Consider the following 21546-nt stretch of genomic DNA (forward strand, 5'->3'; position numbering starts at 1 on the left):
GAAATTCTGTACTTGGAGATTTAAATATCTTTTTTTAATAGAACAATTGTGATAAAAATGTAGTATTGTATTAGGGACCTTACAGGGCTGTGCGGTGGCGGAGGAATAGACCAAGAAAACGTGATGACGACATTTGACTGCGCTGTGCTGCTCGCCCCCGCGCTCTCGCGCTCGCCCCCGCGCGGAGAGTTCCCGCACGGTGTGCGCGCGCCCTGAATGCGTCGTGCCAGTCTGGGAAGCGACGAGACGCGTCCGCGACTGCGGAGAGGTGATCAGAGCTGGTGGTCGGTACTGGAAGAACGCATCCGATTATAGAGCGACGGTTCTTGTTTGTATTTGTATTGATCTCTCTCTATTGGAACGGGGGAATGGTAACCCACACACCCCACACACACCCCACACCTCCACACTGTTAGAAGGAGCGCAGCGCAGGATGCGATCACCCGGGAGAGGAGGGGGGTCGCCGGGCACCGCGCTTCTCATCCAGGCGCTCCTGGTCGCCGCTGCCGCCACCAGCTCCGCAATGACAGGTAGGAATATGATCACGACTCCGGTTACCGTCACGGACCGACGATGCTGTTGTTTAACGGCCGTTTATGAAATATTTGCATGCAACGTTTTATTGCGGCAGCGGACAAATCATTTCTTACGATTGAGATACATATTATACAGTATACTGTGTGTGTATGTGTGTGTGTGTGTGTGTGTGTGTGTGTATATATATATATATATATATATATATATATATATATATATATATATATATATATAAAATATTAGTAAAACGTTCTGCACTGTTGTGGTTACATATTTTCCGTTGATCAAAATAATCCGCATAGTTCAGTAATGATTTATGTCATTGTCAAGAAACGCAGTTAGGTCGCGCTAAACTTCAATTTAAAATGTACATCTAGTCATGCCTGAAAGCCCCGTTAGTTCTGTCCTGTTAGTCCTGTAAGTTCTGTTAGTCCTGCTCAAGGGGGCCGTGAACCATTGCACGGACGTGCGGAGCGCCATGCGTCTGCAGGCCGGGGCGGCGCGCGGGCCAGATGCGTCCGTGGGGGGAACAGATTAACCGCGCGTGACGCAGGTGTGGGAGATATGAACTCTGGGATCTGTCATCAGCACGAGCCCATAGTGGTCATGATCCCGAAAACACACACAGACTGGTGGCTAACACACACACACAGTCAGACTGCACATGCTTTAATATTTCATTTGTTAATGATCCCTTTGGGTATTATGTTGAGTGGGTGTGCTGCACTGCAATCTTGTAATATGTTGCTCTAGATGGTTGTTTCCTAGTGAATAAATGCATGCTAAACTCTCTCTCACACACACATACACACACACACACACACACACACACACACACTCGTCTGGTGTATGTTTAGACTTCATCATGAAGGATGAAGAGAGCCCGTGTCCTCATGCTGGGATGCTCTGGGTTGAACACCTCTACAAGGAGATACTGGTGACCCACACTGTGGCCTGGTGAAACGTGACGCCCACGATTGTTATGAAGGCGCGTTGTCACATCACGGTGACGTTTAAAAACCAATCACACTCCGTTCGCCACTCAGACTCCGGCACGCCGACGTCACACTCGACCTGTGTGATCGTTCGATCTCCGCCTCGTCTCCCTCACGTGTGATCGTGCACACGTGACTCGCGTGGGAGTGGGTGTGCGTGCCATAACAACAGTCATCATGACTGATCTAGGATTAGTTAAAAGCATGAACAGCAGGGTCAGCAGCTTGTTTCGTGACCTGTTAGATAAAGCAGATCAACCCGGTAGAAAATCACTGGCACCCGGGTCAGTTCAGGTGCCCCCGGGCCAGTTCAGGTGCCCCCGGGTCAGTTCAGGTGCCCCCGGGTCAGTTCAGGTGCCCCCGGGTCAGTTCAGGTGCCCCAGGCAGCGGGGAAGAAAGCAAGTCAGTGCTACGCTGTGGTGTGAATTGTCTTCTAGAGGGCTGAACGTTTAGAGGACTGTTCACACTGCAGAAAAGTTGCAAAGGCTGTGATTAAGCTGTTTCGTGAGAAGAATTTGCACCATTTGCATAAACCCAGGAAAGTGGCGTGGACTCCCATAACCCAGGAAAGTGGCGTGGGCCTCCATAACCCAGGAAAGTGGCGTGGACCCCCATAAGCCAGGAAAGTGGCGTGGGCCTCCATAACCCAGGAAAGTGGCGTGGGCCTCCATAACCCAGGAAAGTGGCGTGGGCCTCCATAACCCAGGAAAGTGGCGTGGGCCTCCATAACCCAGGAAAGTGGCGTGGACCCCCATAACCCAGGAAAGTGGCGTGGACCCCCATAACCCAGGAAAGTGGCGTGGACCCCCATAACCCAGGAAAGTGGCGTGGACCCCCATAACCCAGGAAAGTGGCGTGGACCCCCATAAGCCAGGAAAGCAGACATGAGTCCTGCTGCGTTGGGAGGAGAGTTCGTGTGCGAGAAGGTTTAGCAACCAGGAGCTGATCACGTTCCTCGTTTAGTTGGTGTGAAGAGGTTTAGTATTGATGTTGCAGAGGGTGGATATGAGTCAATACAGAGCAGAGCTCGTCATGCTGGTTATGCATGGATTATATATGACCTCATGGATTATATATGACCTCTATCACCATGCAGAATATTTTGCTGTTATTTGCTGTTTGAATTACTGTTATACTGCCACAGCAAAAACGTGGCAAATCCAGTAATATCTTATAAATAGCTGATCATCTCAACACTGGCTGCAGGTTAATGCTTATTTTACATATGGTTGCTGATTATCGATAAGACTCACATTATTTCTGTGAGATGCATAAATAATGAACATTTATATCAGTGCTGTCCATGGTTTCCATATATAATTGTGGGTTCAGGATGTTACGTCTCGTCTGACATACAGGACGTTATGACGTGATAGATCTGCATGTTCTGCGCTGTTATGGGTAATTCTGGGTAATTCTGGGTCATGCTGTGGTTTGTTTATAATAACGTTTATAATAGTTTCGAGCCTGAGCCACACTGTGATGGGGAGAGGTTTATTCAAGTCACATTTCTGGAAAAAAAAAAAAGTTCACTAAGAGTCTATAAAAGGGCAGAGTTGTCACATAGCCAAATTCTCTCCATAATAATGAGGAGCTGAATGGATATTAGCACATTATGCCAAAGTCTTTTTTTTTCCACATGTTTATTTATGTTGCTAATGTTGATAATGATGATGATGATGTAATCAATGGGTAAAAACGTGCTCTCAACTGTAATTAAAATGCGACACTGGTGAACTGACTTGCCGGTGAATTTTTTCCATTTTATTAAAGTCTGAGGGAAGCTGTTATTCATGTAAAGAAAACCCCCATCAGATATTGCAGTATCAGGCCCGGTGTTGTCAGCCACGACCCACCCTGTGGCATGCAGCCGGGTCAGGTGTGATGATGGGGGCGGTGTGGTGGAGCTGACCGTGTCCTCTTGATGGAGGAGGTTAGATGTGGATAACGCTGCTCCATCACCTCCACCTTCACTCGCAACTCCATCGATCTGTGAGCTCTCCCTCAGCCACGTGTACATTCTGGCCCTGCCGCGTGTGTGTGTGTGTGTGTGTGTGTGTGTGTGTGTGTGTGTGTGTGCATGCGTGCCTGTGGTGTGTGTGTGTGTGTGTGTGTGTGTTAGACCTTCCTAGTGCGGTGAGGTCTGTTCTAAGCTGCTGTTCAGAAGGGTGTGTCATTTTGTTTGGACTAAGCTAGACTGGCACGTCGACTCCATAAACCCCCTTCTTATTCTCCCAGTGGATGTTTGTCTGTCTGTAATTCTGTAGTTAGTTCTGCGTATACAGTCTGTCTGTAATTCTATAGTTAGTACGGAATATACAGTCCGTAATTCTGTAGTCAGCACTGCATATACAGTCTGTGATTCTATAGTTAGTTCTGCATATAGTCTGTCTGTAATTCTATAGTAAGTACTGCGTATACAGTCTATTTGTAATTCTGTAGTTAGTACTGCGTATACAGTCTGTAATAGTTGGTACTGCGTATACAATCTGTCTGTAATTCTAGTTATTACTGCGTATACAGTGTCTGTAATTCTAGTTAGTACTGCGTATACAGTCTGTCTGTAATTCTAGTTATTACTGCGTATACAGTGTCTGTAATTCTAGTTAGTACTGCGTATACAGTCTGTGTGTAATTCTATAGCTAGTTCTGCATATACAGTCTGTGTGTAACTCCAGAGTAAGTACTGCCTGTACAGTCCAGTGGTTCTGACTGGACTCATCAGCACACACACACCAGACCTTCACCCGGGTCCCAGACCTTCACCCGGGTCCCAGACCTTCACCCGGGTCCCAGACCTTCACCCGGGTCCCAGGATGTGTTCCATCCTTGGTAGACAATCCCACAGATGCTTTGCACACTGATCTTTCTAACATGACATACTCATTATATAGAATTTGAAAATCTTAAAACATGAAAATAGTTCCATTAAAATATATCAAAGTGTATTTTATCTAAATACGCACATTGTGTAGCAATGGTTCTTGCAAAAAAGCTTACCAGTATTTTGTAAGCTAAATTTGTTGCAGTCCAAATAGGTAGTCGTGCTGTACATAATTTGGTTAGCGTTCTAGTTTTGACGCTTTACATATTCTGTGACATACTGGTGGTAGTTGTAAGGATGCAAAGTCAAAAAGAGAAACCAGTGACTCCAGTGCTCAGAGCCATGCTCCCAGTGTCCTGGAGAGGTGCTGTGTGGTACAGGACCTTGCTTTTCCCTTTCAATAGTCTATATGTTGGTCTACACTGGTCTATTTGTTGGTCTACACTAGTCTACACTAGTCTAAATTTTTGTGTACACTAGTCTATATGTTGATCTACACTAGTCTATATGTTGGTCCACACTAGTCTGCACTAGTCTACACTAGTCTATATGTTGGTCTACACTAGTCTATTTGTTGGTGTACACTAGTCTGTATGTTGGTCTACACTAGCCTACACTAGTCTATATATTGGTCTACACTAGTCTATGTGTTGGTGTACACTAGCCTACACTAGTCTATATGTTGATCTACACTAGTCTATATGTTGATCTACACTAGTCTCTATGTTGGTCTACACTAGTCTATATGTTGGTCTACACTAGTCTACACTAGTCTATATGTTGGTGTACACTAGTCTATATGTGGGTCTACACTAGTCTATATGTTGGTCTACACTAGTATACACTAGTCTATATGTTGGTGTGCACTAGTCTATATGTTGGTCTACACTAGTCTATATGTTGGTCTACACTAGTCTACACTAGTCTATATGTTGGTGTACACTAGTCTACACTAGTCTATATGTTGGTCTACACTAGTCTATATGTTGGTCTACACTAGTATACACTAGTCTATATGTTGGTCTACACTAGTCTATATGCTGGTCTACACTAGTCTATATGTTGGTCTACACTAGTATACACTAGTCTATATGTTGGTCTACACTAGTCTATATGTTGGCCTACACTAGTCTATATGCTGGTCTACACTAGTATACACTAGTCTATATGTTGGTCTACACTAGTATACACTAGTCTATATGTTGGTCTACACTAGTCTATATGTTGGTCTACACAAGTCTTCCCTCACCAGAGATGCAGCTCTGCAGTTCACCAGCTGCTGCTCGCGTGATGTTTGCTACAAATGAGTCTTAAATGCAGAAGTTCCTTCATTTTCTTTCATACACGCTTTGTTTCTCTCTCTCTCTCTCTCCTGTCTTTCTCTTTCCCTGTCACTCTCTCTCTCCTTGTCTCCTTGTCTTTTTCTCTAATATATTGCTCGCTCCTGTGTTATTTTGTGGCAAGCTAACATCCTGCCCCATTATCAATCTGACAGTCTGTCATTTGTTTGATGTTCAGAAAATGTACTTTTCAACTGTTCAGGTTTTTATTTCTTCTTCATGAGAGAAACATCCTGCTACCTCTCGTCCCTTTAGGCAAACTGACGGTTTATGAATATAAATTACATTCACTTAACATCCTTGTGCAGGAAGGTGACGTTCCATCCCAGTCGCACCTGATAGTCATTACTGCCTCATACAGGTAACATATCTTAGTTTAATAACACTGATCAAACTGCAGTGCAGTGTGTAGCCTGTCACTCCTCAGCCTAAGCAACTAGCTGGACTCTGTACTCTTCTATAGTGCAAATATGATTTCTGCCTGCCTTTCATGAGGGAGATCGTCCATGCTGTGAGTGTGAAATGGAAGAGTCCACATGCAGAGATTTGTGCAGTTTCAACCCCCCCCATCCAAATTAAAAAGAAAAAAAAGTGGTTCTTCCCGCCTGAATCACACCATCCCAGCAGGCAGTAAATGACCTAACGTCTCCACTTTCTCTACGACTTGGCCAAACCCTACACAGATACCATTACAGCTAAGCAGATAGGAGTTGTTCCCCATAACATGGCATGCTTATGTATAGTGACCGTTTGTTTTATCTGTAGAGTATCTGTAGAATGACTGTATTTTTGTTTTATAGCTACAGGGGCCTTTCAAAACGGGATCATTCCTACACTTTAGCACCCCGGCTGGACAGGGAAGCTTCTCCTAATAGCAGTTACTTTTATGCTTTATGTAGAGCCCTTTAGAAATCATGTTTTGACATTACAGATACTGGAATTCATAACTGACATTACTGTATGCACATATTATCAGTTATCACTTGAGTCATATAACTCTTTATATAAATTATAATAGTCATCGATGTTCAGGAACCACTGTTATTTAAATCACAGTCAACCACAAGGAATCATAAAGATTTATTGTGTCTTAGATGCTTAAGCTCAGAATCTGTGTTTAAGAATCTCTTACAGTACTTTGCAATGACTGACAACACAGTGGCCCTTGTTTACAAACCTGACCGGCAATTCACTCCGGTTCTGATGAAGAAGATAGATGTGTTTGTACCGAGCACTAAACCAATCCAGAAGCGGAATCTAATTTAAGTTGATGACAAGGCTCAGATAGAGAGGCTCGTTTTTTCGCATGGATCTGTATTCTTCGTGACGGCTATTGCTGTGGACTTGCTATTTCGGGACCCAGATTTATTGCTGGATATTCTTCTCCCTGAGCCGAAGAGAATTTTGGTGGGAGGAACGTTCACTCTCCTGTCCCCACAGTGTGTGGGCCACTGATCTGGGACCTGCAGTGTTGTTCTAATAGATGAAGCTAATTAGGTTGCGTGAAGGACGTTTTTGGAAATGGGAGAATACCCAATCTGAGCTACTTTTGCATCACACAAGTTCCACTGTTACATTCCTCTGGCTGGAAGTGGTTAGTGTGCGTTCAGCAGCATGAAGGTCCTGATTCTGTCGCGCTACAGGATCATATTTTATTTGAAAACACATTTTTTAAAGAGCAGGATTGTTGCATTGAATTGTTAAATTCCTGATATTTCTCCTTTCGTCTCATTTGATCCAGTGATTCAGTGATTTTTCCAAACCCTCGTCACACACCATCATACCCCCAAACACACTGATGTTATTGTATTTCAGAGAATATTCAAGGGACGTGTATTTTTGGGTGCAGGGGAAGTGTGCTGACTATATTTGGAACGTGACACCTGACTTTGAAGTGAAACTTGGTTAATATCTGTGCCACAATACCCTGTCTCTCTCTCTCAGGAACGCACTCCTGTTTGACCTTTTTCATGATATCGGTTGGGTCACCTTGAACATCAGCTTAACCAGAGCCAGGGTCCATCACACTCTCATCCACCCACCCGAGCGGGTGGTGCTGGGGGTGGGGGTGGTGGTGGGTGTGCAGAGACAGGCATACACTGTGATCTGTGATGATGTGGGTACTCTGAATCATAGCAGTGATTTTTTTATTTTAAACTGGGAATCGTTTAATTGGAGTTCCTGATACAGGTCTGGATTTAAGTAGCTGGGACAGTATTGCCCAGCAGGGCGTGGCTGAGCCCGTGGAGCTGGTGTGGTTTAACTTGATTCACAAACATTTCTGTTTTCAAGCCCTCCTTCATGTGTACCAAATGTAATTAGACTGATAAGATGGTTTCCCATCTCTGGAAGTGTGTGTGTGTGTGTGTGTGTGTGTGTGTGTGTGTGTGTGTGTGTGTGTGTGTGTGTGTGTGTGTGTGTGTGTGTGTGTGTGTGTGTGAGGCGGAAGATGTGGTGCTGTTCTTGGCTAATGAGATCATACGCTGTGTTTACTAGTAGAGGATCTGATATAGTCAGTTAGGCTCTTTGTTCAGGGATGGTTGTACGGTCAGAACCTCACCACTGATGGGTAGGACCCAGGTCTGGTTGAGGAGACCCAGGCCTGGTTGAGGAGACCCAGGTCTGGTTGAGGAGACCCAGGCCTGGTTGAGGAGACCCAGGCCTGGTTGAGGAGACCCAGGCCTGGTTGAGGAGACCCAGGCCTGGTTGAGGAGACCCAGGCCTGGTTGAGGAGACCCAGGCCTGGTTGAGGAGACCCAGGCCTGGTTGAGGAGACCCAGGCCTGGTTGAGGAGACCCAGGCCTGGTTGAGGAGACCCAGGCCTGGTTGAGGAGACCCAGGCCTGGTTGAGGAGACCCAGGTCTGGTTGAGGAGACCCAGGTCTGGTTGAGGAGACCCAGGCCTGGTTGAGGAGACCCAGGCCTGGTTGAGGAGACCCAGGTCTGGTTGAGGAGACCCAGGCCTGGTTGAGGAGACCCAGGTCTGGTTGAGGAGACCCAGGCCTGGTTGAGGAGACCCAGGCCTGGTTGAGGAGACCCAGGGTGGTTGAGGAGACCCAGGCCTGGTTGAGGAGACCCAGGGTGGTTGAGGAGACCCAGGGTGGTTGAGGAGACCCAGGGTGGTTGAGGAGACCCAGGCCTGGTTGAGGAGACCCAGGCCTGGTTGAGGAGACCCAGGCCTGGTTGAGGAGACCCAGGTCTGGTTGAGGAGACCCAGGTCTGGTTGAGGAGACCCAGGCCTGGTTGAGGAGACCCAGGCCTGGTTGAGGAGACCCAGGCCTGGTTGAGGAGACCCAGGCCTGGTTGAGGAGACCCAGGCCTGGTTGAGGAGACCCAGGTCTGGTTGAGGAGACCCAGGCCTGGTTGAGGAGACCCAGGCCTGGTTGAGGAGACCCAGGCCTGGTTGAGGAGACCCAGGCCTGGTTGAGGAGACCCAGGCCTGGTTGAGGAGACCCAGGTCTGGTTGAGGAGACCCAGGCCTGGTTGAGGAGACCCAGGGTGGTTGAGGAGACCCAGGGTGGTTGAGGAGACCCAGGGTGGTTGAGGAGACCCAGGGTGGTTGAGGAGACCCAGGGTGGTTGAGGAGACCCAGGGTGGTTGAGGAGACCCAGGGTGGTTGAGGAGACCCAGGTCTGGTTGAGGAGACCCAGGGTGGTTGATGAATGCCTCTGTATCACTGCTCTATTGGCACACAGAGAAGAGCAAGACAAATTTATGTTAGGAAACAAAATTACAAAAATATAAACTAATGTTGTAATGTGTAACACTTCCAAATAGTGAATCAGATGAAAGGGGTACAGGCACATCACACAGGAAGTGGTTGTTTCTGACCTTTGTGTCCATCAGACTGGTTTGCGGGGGGGGAAGCAGTGAGTGGACTTTGTGGCAGGCACTTAAGCTAAACCACATTTTAGCCAAATGGCCGCTTTTGTTCTCTCGTGGGTAGTGTAGCTAAAATGAATTCCACAAAACGGACAAAACATGTTCAGCTTAACTGCCTGACTAAAACTCCACTAGTCTGATTGACACACAGGTCAGCCACACACACTATTTGTGTGTTGTGCCTTCGTTTTCTGCCTGATTCAAAATGTGTTTCAGCAGCCTACTGATACAAGTGGTGCGCATCTTATTAATGTGTTTGTTCTTTGGTTATTTTGTTTCCTAACTTGTAGCTGCCATTGTCAGCCGCAGTACAACTGTACACTCTTAAAATGCGCCTGTAAGACGAGAGTTTCTAATGAAACTGTCTGGTAAATGGCAGTTAGGTTTACATATATTAATTGGCCCTGGAGTTCATCTTCACACCAGAGAACACGCTGCAGCTTAACCCTTCGGTTTAGAGTTTACTGAGAGCCGTTAATTCATGGACTGAACATTTCGTAGGTGCCACCTCATAGCTGGTGCAGTTTCTCAGTGAGCTCCTGTGTTATTAAATGATTCATCATAGCGCTTTTGTCAAAGGCTTCTTCATCATCACGTTCATTGTCCAGTGATGATCATAAGTACTAATCACATGATGGCTCACAAGAGTCAACAGTCATAGATGACAATAATAATAGTAATTTAGATGGCCTACGCATCTCATTTCTATGCCGTGTCGAACATAAAAGTGTTTCCTGCACAAAAGTTGAACATGTCTGGTGTTTTTAATGTCTTTTGTTCCCTTTTTAATACCAATTTGTCCTAGAGGACCCCCCCCCACCCTATGACTCACACCTGATGACGTCACACTCTCAGTTGCTATGGCAGTTGTTATGGCAACAGCGGCCAGGGTTTCAGGAGATGAGTACTGTTCACAGGTGTGAGGCGCAGGGTTAACGTCGCTGGTTTGGCTCAACATAATTATTCTCCCTCCTCCGATATGCTGGCAGGCAGCAGGTGCACGTGCACCCTTTGCGTTGCAGGTCCATGTATCACCCGCGTGCTTGTGCAAAAGGGCCGTGTGTTTGCACGCGCACGCTGTCGAGGTTGGGAGCTGTAGGTGCAGAGAGAAACACCAGCTGGTTCGCTCTCTCTCCCACTTTACCCAGTGTGGCCCTGCTGGTTCGCTCTCTCTCCCACTTTACCCAGTGTGGCCCTGCTGGTTTGCTCTCTCTCCCACTTTACCCAGTGTGGCCCTGCTGGTTCGCTCTCTCTCCCACTTTACCCAGTGTGGCCCAGCTGGTTTGCTTTCTCTCCCACTTTACCCAGTGTGGCCCAGCTGGTTCGCTCTCTCTCCCACTTTACCCAGTGTGGCCCTGCTGGTTTGCTCTCTCTCCCACTTTACCCAGTGTGGCCCTGCTGGTTCGCTCTCTCTCCCACTTTACCCAGTGTGGCCCTGCTGGTTCGCTCTCTCTCCCACTTTACCCAGTGTGGCCCAGCTGGTTCGCTCTCTCTCCCACTTTACCCAGTGTGGCCCTGCTGGTTCGCTCTCTCTCCCACTTTACCCAGTGTGGCCCTGCTGGTTTGCTCTCTCTCCCACTTTACCCAGTGTGGCCCAGCTGGTTTGCTCTCTCTCCCACTTTACCCAGTGTGGCCCTGCTGGTTTTCTCTCTCTCCCACTTTACCCAGTGTGGCCCAGCTGGCTAACCGCCTGCTGTTGCTTTGTTGTGAAACTCTGGTGAGATGTGATGCTTCATCTGTAGGTGTTTATTTTATTATTATTTATTTATATAAAGCATCCACCGATTCCTCTCTGCATGCCCACGTGCTGGCACAGATCGCCTGCTTAACCAGGGGCCGCGGGAACCAGGGGCCAACGGGAAGCCAAGAGGCTTTTTGTGTCGTATTTCGTGTGCCCCAGTGTCGTAGATCACAGTGACGGGTTGAAATGGCCTCACCGCCTCTACGGGGGACCAAATGTGGCACGCTGACCTTCACAAACGTGATGTAAAGTGGCACTGAGCACCAGCCCGGACATATAGCGCAATATCAGTGACTTGATTACCCGCACAACACGAGCCAGGGTGTTTACAGAGGACTTTTAAGTAAAGGGAACTAAAACAAAACAATCAGTGAAGATAATAAGAAATTAGGGATTGGGAAAGACTGTTAGCTGGGAAAATATTTTCTTTGTTTCAGTTCTGGTGTCCTGATGGGTCGTGTGGTCAGCCGTGAATATTATATTTGAGGTGTATGTTGCATACAGTAGGATTTTTGGAGATGAACCGTTTTACCCGCCGCATCCCACGTGAACCGCTGTTGTGTGGTTCGTACACACGTGTTTATTTCACATGGGAGAGAAATATCCATATACACAAAATATCTGAACCTGCTTGCTGCATTTACGGCACTCTGAGGGCACGTTTGTCAGACTCAAGCCGATGTGGATGAAGATAAAGTCATCATCTCAACCATGTGATGAGTCTCTGAAACCGGCAGCTGTTTGATGAGATTATAACGACCGGTTCAAGTTGCACAAAGAAAACTGACCCGCAGTTTTAAAAGTAGTTAAAACCATCAAACTGTGTATCATGCTGCTTTAATGCTGCTGTAGGCAACTTCACAGCACTGCTAACCTTGTTTCTTAAAGGTCGCCTTTATTTAATTACCAGAAAGTCTTCATTTACGATTGCTCAGTCAGCTAGATTTAAATCCACTCTGTTTATTCACATTTTAAATAATCCAATTTAATCACTCCCGTTGTCGTCCGCTGTTATTGTGCCAAATTGCTGCATGATAAGTTGGTGATTTATTCCTTTTTTTCAAGTCATGGTGATGTGTGGACTTGTTTAGTAGCCTACATCAGTGATGTTTCACTCTGGATGTCCTCATGGTCAGACTTCCTAGGACAGCACTCATCACGTGTCTTTTATTTCATAATAAAAGTCCCATACATAGACCAGCATTCCCTTAGTTAAGATGAAAGTCATTGTCATTGTTTCATGGATCACCGTGTTTGGTTGATTGACAGCTGAAAGCTCTGCTTATATGCTCTCTCTCTCTCTCTCTCTCTCTCTCTCTGTGTGTGTGTGTCAGCAGTGGACCAGTGTCCTCGCAGCCTGGACTGCGCTCGGCAAGCCCGTCACTTCTGTGAGCCTGGCTCCTCCCACTGTGGGCCGTGCCTCGCTCCACTGGTCGAGAACAAGAGAGGGCGGTGCGTGGTCCGGAGACACAGCTCCTTCAGTGAGTCCCCTCCCCCTCACCCACCTCCACCCACATCCACCCACATCCACCCACCGCTACGTTTCTCATGCAGCTGTGAGGAGGACAGGAAGCTCCTCCGTCACGTACGTTGTCGGGGACTACGTCACTACGTCACTACGTCACACCCTTCTGGCGATAATAACCGCCGGTGTGCATCAGCAGGGTGATTCATCACTGCTCTGCGAGTGCGAACCTCATTAGTCAGGAAGCGAGTTGAAGCTGGTTGGATCGTGTTTTTTAATCTTGCTCCATAAAAGCGGATCATGAATGACTATGGAGCAGGACTGTGAGAATCGGCGGCTGGTGCAGTTTAGTGGACCGAGCTTTTGGCACTCCTCGTTCCTCTTTAAGATCCTGAGATCGTCATCACCACCACCATCATCATCTCCATCACACATCCATGTCATCAGCAATTTCCCAGCTGTATCCATTGGTCACTGCTGTAATGGCAGCTGGACGCTGGTGCACGCTGGTGCACGTTGACTCAGCGAAGTGACTCAGCATTTCTGTGCCACAGAGCGACAAGCAAACTGTTTTGCTATAATCAACTTCATTTCCCATTTCTGCCTGTGCGGTTTGGTGATATCACTGGGGCCAACAGTTCTGACATCTGCAACCCAGCTCCTGAATCTTGTAGGAACACACACACACACACACACACACACACACACACACACACACACACACACACACACACACACACATACATACTCTATCTCTCAGTCATCATCTGTCTGGTATTGAAGCATATTCTCGTCCTCTGTCCTTGAAGCAGTGTCTCTCTTTCTGCTCCTCTCTCTGTCTCTCATGTCTGTGTCTTTCCTCTCTTTTAACTCTCCTATGTTGTCCCATTCTTTCCTCGGGGAGGGGGGGGCACGGAGAGGTGGAGGTGAACCGGGCCTGGCCCCCGGCAAATACCAGCACATATTCTTTCACGGACCAAACAGCTACAGTTTCCAGTCCCTTCAAACTGCTGTACATACGGTCCATTTATGAACATTTGAATTGGAGCTCAAGTTCTCCAGCACAGCGACACAAGGGCAATTTCAGCCTGATTTTTCCTCTCAAAGATCAATATGAGTCAGCAGGCAACAGTAATACAGCCTGCACATCCCGAACCTGGCCTCTCTCTCTCCATCTCCCCCTCTCTCTCTCTTCCTCTCTCCCTCTCTCCCCCTCTCTCCCTCTTCCTCTCTCTCTCCATCTCCCCCTCTCTCTCTCTTCCTCTCTCCCTCTCTCCCCCTCTCCCTCTTCCTCTCTCTCTCCCTCTCTCCCTCTCTCTCTCCCTCTCTCTCTCTCTCTCTCCCTCTCTCCCTCTCTCTCTCCCTCTCCCTCTCTCTCTTCCTCTCTCCCTCTCTCCCTCTCTCTCTCCCTCTCTCTCTCTCTCTCTCCCTCTCTCCCTCTCTCTCTCCCTCTCCCTCTCTCTCTTCCTCTCTCCCTCTCTCCCCCTCTCCCTCTTCCTCTCCCTCTCCCTCTCTCTCCTTTCACCTGTGCTCCTCTCCGTCGTGCGTGTTTCCGCCCTGCCACTCCCTGATTTCGAAGACGTCCATGGTTCCTGCCCGCCGCCCCTCAGCCGACATGACACGTGCTCTTTGTGAGGACGGCACACTGAAAATATTCTCGCTGCTCGTGGGAAAGGCGTCCGGATGTTTCTTCATGGAGTGGATTGGCTGTGTGGAGCGAACGCCACAGCGTTTAATTAAGATCAACGGCCACTTTATTTTATTCGAGGTTCTGGTAACAGCAGTTGTAATTCAGACGAGACAAACGAACTCGACTACCACACGCTTCATTTAACCAATGATGTTGGTAACTGAATAGAAAATAAAGGCTGTATATTTCAGAGCATTTGATTTAACAGCCTACCTTGTTAACTAGTAATTACACCAAGCCCACAAAGATTGAGTACACAGGTTTTTTCCCCATCTTCTCCATAAATACTGAGTTTATCGGCTTGTTCTGATTGGCTAGCAGCTACAGACTGGCTCATCTTTGGCCTTTGCCAAAGTCACGACCTTCCAAGTTAGGACACACAACCACAGACTTCCAATTTCCTGTCAACCTGAACTTCTAATGGGTTACATACACATATCAGCGAGACGTGAGGCCGAATCAAAATCAGCCCTTAAGCCGAGAGAGACGTGGAGTCCTGCCAGGCGCTCGTTTAATTAGCATCATCCATTTCATTAGCATTTTTAATTGTCTGCTTTGGGTAGACACATTGATCGACTCAAGCCTGTTCTGTATATCGAAGGAGAGATTACCGCCAGTGACACTGAGCCTTGAGTTTGAATCTCAGTCCATAAGGAAAATTTATATTTTCACAGAAAATGTTCAGTGTTTTATAGCTGATAAAAGGCCAGTGTTGATAATAGCAACAATCATAAACTCACCTCAGCAGATCTAAGTTTGAGCATGGAACGTTCTAGTTGGGAGGCGGAGCTAACAGCCACCACTCAGCTCTCTGCTTCATCTCACATGAGTCCACTCGTTTTCTCCTGCCTCCGCCTTTTCCTCTGGTTGCCAAGGTGATGGGTTTCATTCATGAATTCGACGAGGCTCCTCCTCTATTTCTGACTCCCACGTGGACAGGGCAGTGCTGACCCATCCGCCCACGCTTGACACACACACGTGTGCACTGCAGATCTCACGTGCCCACACATTCTGCAGCGCACACACACACACACACACGCACATACACACACACACACACACACACACACACAAACGCCTCACAGCAAACATGCATAATACAGACACAACACACATCCCTTATAAAGCTTGTTTTTGATCTGTTACAGCACAGGAACTCGTACAGAAACACAGAACACAGGCACATACAGAAATGTCGATATATAGAAGGCTTTAATACTCTTGCAGCGTGTGCAGTGATTCATGTCCACTGTGTTGCACAATTACTCTGCTGCACACAGTCACAGCGCGCACACACACACACACACACACACACACACACACACACACACACACACACACACACACACACTCCCCAGACACATGCAATGCGGTGTACTGTAATATTAAGTCTTCATGCACGGTGGTGCGTGTGTTTAAGGAAGAGACGACTGCATGCTCACATTTCAGAGTCTTACTCTGTTACATGTTCGTGAGGAGTACAAATGATGCACTCTCTCTCTCTCTCTCTCTCTCTCACACACACACACACATACACACACACGCGTTTTTTTTTTCCATTGCTAAGAGTTGAACACTTCCACACAGTTCTCTGCCAGCAGGATGAGGTGCAGTGTTCACTGTGGCCATGCGTCTCTGTGTGTTGTGAGGTGTATTGGTGTATCGGTACCTGCTGTGGTCCGAATGGGGGTGTAAATCTTATAAGAGCTGCACTTTCACAATTGCTCTTTAAATCAGGGAGTATTGAGCCGCTTCACTAAGCTTCATTCCCCGACTGCAGCGGTCTGGAACAGACAGACCAGCCTCAGCTGGCGCATGGAAGATTTATAAAGAATCAGTACACAGGGCATATAATTTAATGACCTGTCAGTTAAGCAATTCACACGGCTAGTCAGTATTAACCAAGATTTCTCTCCTCTCACTCCTCTCTCTCTCCCTCTGTCTCTCTCTCTCTCCCTATGTCTCTCTCTCCCTCTGTCTCTCTCTCTCTCTCCTCTCTGCAGAAGTGCCTGAGCTTGATGAAGAGATTGACTTCCTCTCATCCATCATAACCAAACACAGAGAGTCCGAGATGAAACACACAGGTATTGGAACACACACACACACATTATTATAGTAAGCCATGGTAATGAAAATACTCTGAAAATTAAGAGTAGGTATGTTAAAACTAAACGCAGGATGAATGGAAGAGTGGAGTTTTCTTGCTGAAACATCATCTTGTGGAGGAAATTCTTTCATAATGCAGTCGCTTGCACATCTTGCTCCCCAGCGCCCTCTCAGGCCGTCGCCGGGACTGCGGACTCGCAGTTGAGAAACCGCCACGGACCTGAAGCCTCTGCTGGTTCTGCCCCGGCGTCCCCTGTGCCCAGCGTGCCACCCACGCTGCCCGGCGGTGGCCTCCCCCCCGGCCTTGGCACCAGTACACCCAGCCCTGCGGCCCTGGTGGTGCAGGGTGTGCCCGTCATCGTGCCCTACCCCCCCGGTGAACACTCCTTCATAGGTGACCAGCCTCACACACCAGCATCACTGCAGTCAAGAACTCTGACATGAGCAAATTAGATTAAGAATTTACTCCAGGATTAATAAAATCTATTATATTCTAAGAAAACATCTGACATGGCTCAACATGCTTTTATTTGCACACACACACACACACACACACACACACACACACACACACACACACACATATATATATATATATATATATATATATATATATATATATATATATATAATAATACATTTTATTTATAATATTTCAGTGAAATCTCAAAGTGCTAAATATACTTTTACATTTACTTTTATACTTTTTTGACCCTAATGTTTCAGGTACTGTATTACTGAATTGTGTCTGACACGTTCTCTCTGTAGTTGTTACAGGTCTGTGTCTAATGCTGGGCTCAGCGGCCTTGATCTTGGCTGCAGTGTGTTGGGTCAGGTGAGTGTTAGCCCCGCCCCCACACGCACCTCAGAAAAAGCAGCGTCAGGTAGACGCTTGAGTGCTAGTGGACCTTATTAGAGCCTCCCTGGAGTGGAGCGTGCGCAAAGACCCTAATGACGCCGTGTGTTCTGTGACAGACTGCAGAGAACATCTCACCTGGCCCAGAAAGCAGATTACTCAGCCTTCGGATCGATGAGCCACCACTCCTACGACGTCACTTCTGTAAGGGCAAAACACACACACACACACAGCAGAGAGCAAGTTTTCTTGCGTTCTTGTGTTTACACTTTGGTGTGGTGTTGGCTTTTAGTCTGGAGACAAAACGCTGGCTCAAAGTGCCCAGATGTACCACTATCAACATCAGAAGCAGCAGATGTTATCGCTCAAGTGAGTCTCCGCCCACAGTCCTGCACACCTGCACACCCGCACACCCGCACACTCACACACCCGCACACCTGCACACCCGCCCCGAAGCCCCGAAGCCCTGAAGCCCTGAAACCAGCTCTTCAGATGATCGATGCTTTTTCATAATCTCTGTTAAGATGATCAATTGTCCATATGGTTTCATATTCTCTGTGCAGACAAAGAGATGAAGCCAAGATCCCAGAGTCAGGAGCCACGTCTGATGAGGAGAACGAGGACGGAGACTTCACTGTGTATGAATGTCCTGGACTGGCCCCAGTAAGCCGTGTGTGTGTGTGTGTGTGTGTGTGTGTGTGTGTGTGTGTGTGTGTGTGTGTGTGTGTGTGTGTGTGTGTGTGTGTGTGTGTGTGTGTGTGTGTGTGTGCATCCCCACATCTCTCTTTCACACACATTCTCCTGAAGCACCACCCTGTGGGCAAAATCAATGGAATTATTTGCCACCTAGAGTGAAATGTGGCATGTGGTGATGTGCAGATTAGTGTTTGAATCTCTTTATTCTCTCTCTCTCTCTCTCTCTCTCTCTCTCTCTCTCTCTAGACGGGGGAAATGGAGGTGAAGAATCCTCTGTTTGATGACTCCACTCTTCACCTTCACCTTAATCTGCAGAGGAGTTACAACTAAACCAGGACAGTCACGCACGACCACACAGAACAAACATCAGTGTAGATGCGACCAGAAACATCAGTCCCCGACCCCCGACCCCTGACCCCCGACCCCCAGACTGATCTAAGGACTGCAGCCCCCACCTGGAGGGAACCAGTGAGGAGATGAGGATGAGATGTCCCCTGCATGGCCCGTGAAGATCTTCTTCTTCGCTGGTGTGGAGCTCACACACCTTTCTCCTCCAGCTGGGTGTCCTGTCCGTCTCCCTGGGCGACCCGCACTCTTGTACTGACTGTTACATAGCGTCTCGTAACAACACACTGCAGGATGCAACACAATGGGTCATTAACGTCAGTAACGTCTTGACCTGCCTTTAACGACACACACACAAACACACACACACACACACACGCTGCAGTGCTCGGTGGTGTCTTCGTTTTCTCATGATCTGAGCATTGTGCTTCGTTGACCCACCACACACGTGTCCCCCGGGTGGGTGCCACGCCGCACTCCTTCATACGCCGCTCGGTTGTTGCCGTTTCTCTGTAGGCATTGCTAGTAGTTTTGCTTTCTTTCCTCATCACTTGTCATACGGCTTTTAAAAGTCAGCAGTGCACTGTCGCCTTTCGCAGTGTAAGCGTTCATCAGTACAGGACCTGAGTGGCCACTGGTCAAACTCTGGCCTGGACCTGCTGGACCTGCTGGCCTGGCTGGCCTGGCTGGCCCGGCTGGCCCGGCTGAACCTGCTGGCCCGGCTGGACCTGCTGGACCTGCTGGCCCGGCGTGTTTGTTCTGCTTCTGCTCCAAAACGAACCACGCAGAGCTCTGCAGAACCACATTGATGATGCTCAGAGATATATGGAGCTATAGGTTGGTGGTGTGTGTGAGCATGTGTGAGTGTGAGCGTGGTGTGTGTGTGTGTGTGTATTTGTGGTGTGTGTGTGAGATTTGTGTGGTGTGGTATGTGTGGTGTGTGATTTGTGTGTGTCATATGTGGTGTGTGTGTGTGTGTGTGGGGGGGGCAGGACTGAAGTTTGGGGATTGCTAAAGGCTTTTAAAATTATGTGCTTGTACTCTGAGCCGTGTGCTTAAAGCATTTCAGAGATGGAGGGCTCAGATCCAGAATCAGTAGTGCATTTTTAATGGGCCTGTGTTGGACAGAGTGATGAAGTATATATGCTGATCAGTGATCAGGACTTTGAGATGTGGGACGGTGTTTTCCTAGAACTACTACTTCATCCTCTCTGTCGTTTCTTTATACGATATTGTGAAAACTGTGCAATGGAAATCGAACTCATGCATAGATTACTTGACAAACATATCAAACCAAGAAAATCCTAGACTTGCTTTTATAACAAAATATAATTGTTAGATTGTGAAATGCACCCAGCTGTTCACGTGTAGTACATAAATCTCAGATGCCACCCTATACATTGTTATTTAATTATTTCCACATGTCCTGTTTCTTTCTACAAAAATAGTGTCAGTGACGGTATTTTTAAAAACGGCAGTTGTGGTTTTAATATTTTCATAATTGTACACGTATGAATAATCCTACATTATATGACGTAGCCTCTGTGTATTCTGTATGGTTCTACTATGCATGATCTGAAGCTGTGGGTTGATAAAGGGAGCCAGTGTGCATTTATGGTTCTTTCTAACCTCTTAAATCGACCTTTAACATGTGCCCTGCTGAAACGCAGCTGAATGTTGGAGTCGTGGCTCACCTGAGTGTGACTGACCTCTGCATAGAGGCAGCAACAAAAGAACTGAGATGAGCACCTTCCTTACAGATGCATCGTGTTAATGCTGCAGGGAATACAGTATACTGGATTTACACAACTACCCTCCCACCCCAACCATCTACCCCTCTACCCTTCTGCCCCGTGGCTCTCTCACTGCGTGTGCTGGTGTGACGTTGCTCTTGGTTTGAAGTATTTGTTCCAGTCTGCGGTAACTCAGGAAAGCGCCCCCTGGTGTCTGAGTGGGACTCCCCACACCCCCACGATTCCTCCCTGTCGTGGTTATCAGTAAAGCCCACAGAAGACTCATGTCAGATCTCTATCCAGCGTGGAACAGGAAGGGTGTTATTCAGCATGATGACCAGTTTGTTTAAGTCTTTTGGGAAGAAAGAGGATTAAAAAAGGTATCTATCTTTCAGGCCCAGATTTCCCAGAAACACCAAAGTGTTGAGATCTTGTTAAAGATGTAGAGAGCTTTGGGGCCGATACTTGCTGAATCATTCAGCAGTGGTCTTCATGTTATGACCCTCCTGGGAAACTTGACCACGATCAGTGAAAGGAAAAGAAAAACTAATTCACCTTCTTCTAAGTAAGCCTTTTTAAACAAGCCACCTGGCCATTTTGGGTAAAGTCATTACACAGTGTTCTTCAAGTGATTTTCAATGTAGCAGTAATATAGAGGTTATGTGACTCAACAGGACATCTAAAGAGTGGAGACTTAATCTAATATGGCTTCTCATTTCTCCAGTAAATCCAGTCCGTCATCTCCATAATTTATGGAGGTATATACAGGAGTAAAAGGTACGTTACTTAAAAACCTTCACGTACACAAGGCATCGCTGTATATGTTGGTCTTGAATATACTGAACACTTTTTCAACTAATGAGATTGTTTAACCTGCATGTAAAGAATATAACATAATGGAAAGCAAAAGAAATAAATATTTATATTGTATCAAACTGCAGTTTTGATTATTTGATTTTTTTTAAATAGTAAAACGGGATCAGACCCTAAGGCCATATAACACATGACGAATTTAAACTCACTTAAATGAGACAGTGACATTGTCGCCATCTGCTGGCCAAATAGAAGAACACTCACTCCAAAATAATTTCCATGCAAGTCAGTCAGAGATTTATTTCCTCGTTAGTTCGAATTGCTTTACATAAACCTTAGTAAAGTGTTTGTGTAGCTAATCTCCGTAGTTAACCTTAACCCCAGGTCCCCCTGAAGCTCCTCTGTGTGTGAATACTAAAGTCAGGTTATTGTTGCCCGTCGTGGTTCACTAGGACGGCCGCCATAAGCTAACAGGCTAATAACACATAACGCAGCGCTGTTTGTACTCTTGTCTTATCAATAGC

At 47.1% G+C, this 21546-nt stretch overlaps 1 protein-coding gene across 2 annotated transcripts; it reads left to right on the forward strand.

Annotated features, from left to right (window-relative positions):
* The first annotated feature begins 176 nt into the window (after nt 1-176).
* npdc1b (neural proliferation, differentiation and control, 1b) lies at nt 177-21144 on the forward strand. 2 transcript variants are annotated; one of them, XM_076998236.1, is made up of 9 exons: nt 177-530; nt 12653-12799; nt 16477-16557; nt 16743-16973; nt 17348-17414; nt 17555-17639; nt 17728-17804; nt 17999-18098; nt 18378-21144. In XM_076998236.1, exons 1-9 carry the CDS (start codon nt 434-436, stop codon nt 18459-18461), a joined length of 969 nt encoding a protein of 322 aa, XP_076854351.1. In that variant the 5' UTR covers nt 177-433; the 3' UTR covers nt 18462-21144. The 2 variants fall into 2 exon arrangements, with proteins under 2 accessions (XP_076854351.1, XP_076854352.1); XM_076998237.1 differs by having other exon boundaries at nt 12656-12799.
* The last annotated feature ends 402 nt before the right edge of the window (nt 21145-21546 follow it).

Source organism: Brachyhypopomus gauderio, chromosome 3, assembly GCF_052324685.1.
Source record: "Brachyhypopomus gauderio isolate BG-103 chromosome 3, BGAUD_0.2, whole genome shotgun sequence".
NCBI classification, from domain to species: domain Eukaryota; kingdom Metazoa; phylum Chordata; class Actinopteri; order Gymnotiformes; family Hypopomidae; genus Brachyhypopomus; species Brachyhypopomus gauderio.

What these genes read in the sequence shown, in the direction of transcription:
- npdc1b (XM_076998236.1), top strand. Translation starts at nt 434, where the DNA reads ATGCGATCACCCGGGAGAGGAGGGGGGTCGCCGGGCACCGCGCTTCTC. An exon ending in CACCAGCTCCGCAATGACAG is followed by an intron (nt 531 to 12,652) that starts GTAGGAATATGA and finishes TGTGTGTGTCAG; the next exon opens with CAGTGGACCAGTGTCCTCGC. An exon ending in GTCCGAGATGAAACACACAG is followed by an intron (nt 16,558 to 16,742) that starts GTATTGGAACAC and finishes CTTGCTCCCCAG; the next exon opens with CGCCCTCTCAGGCCGTCGCC.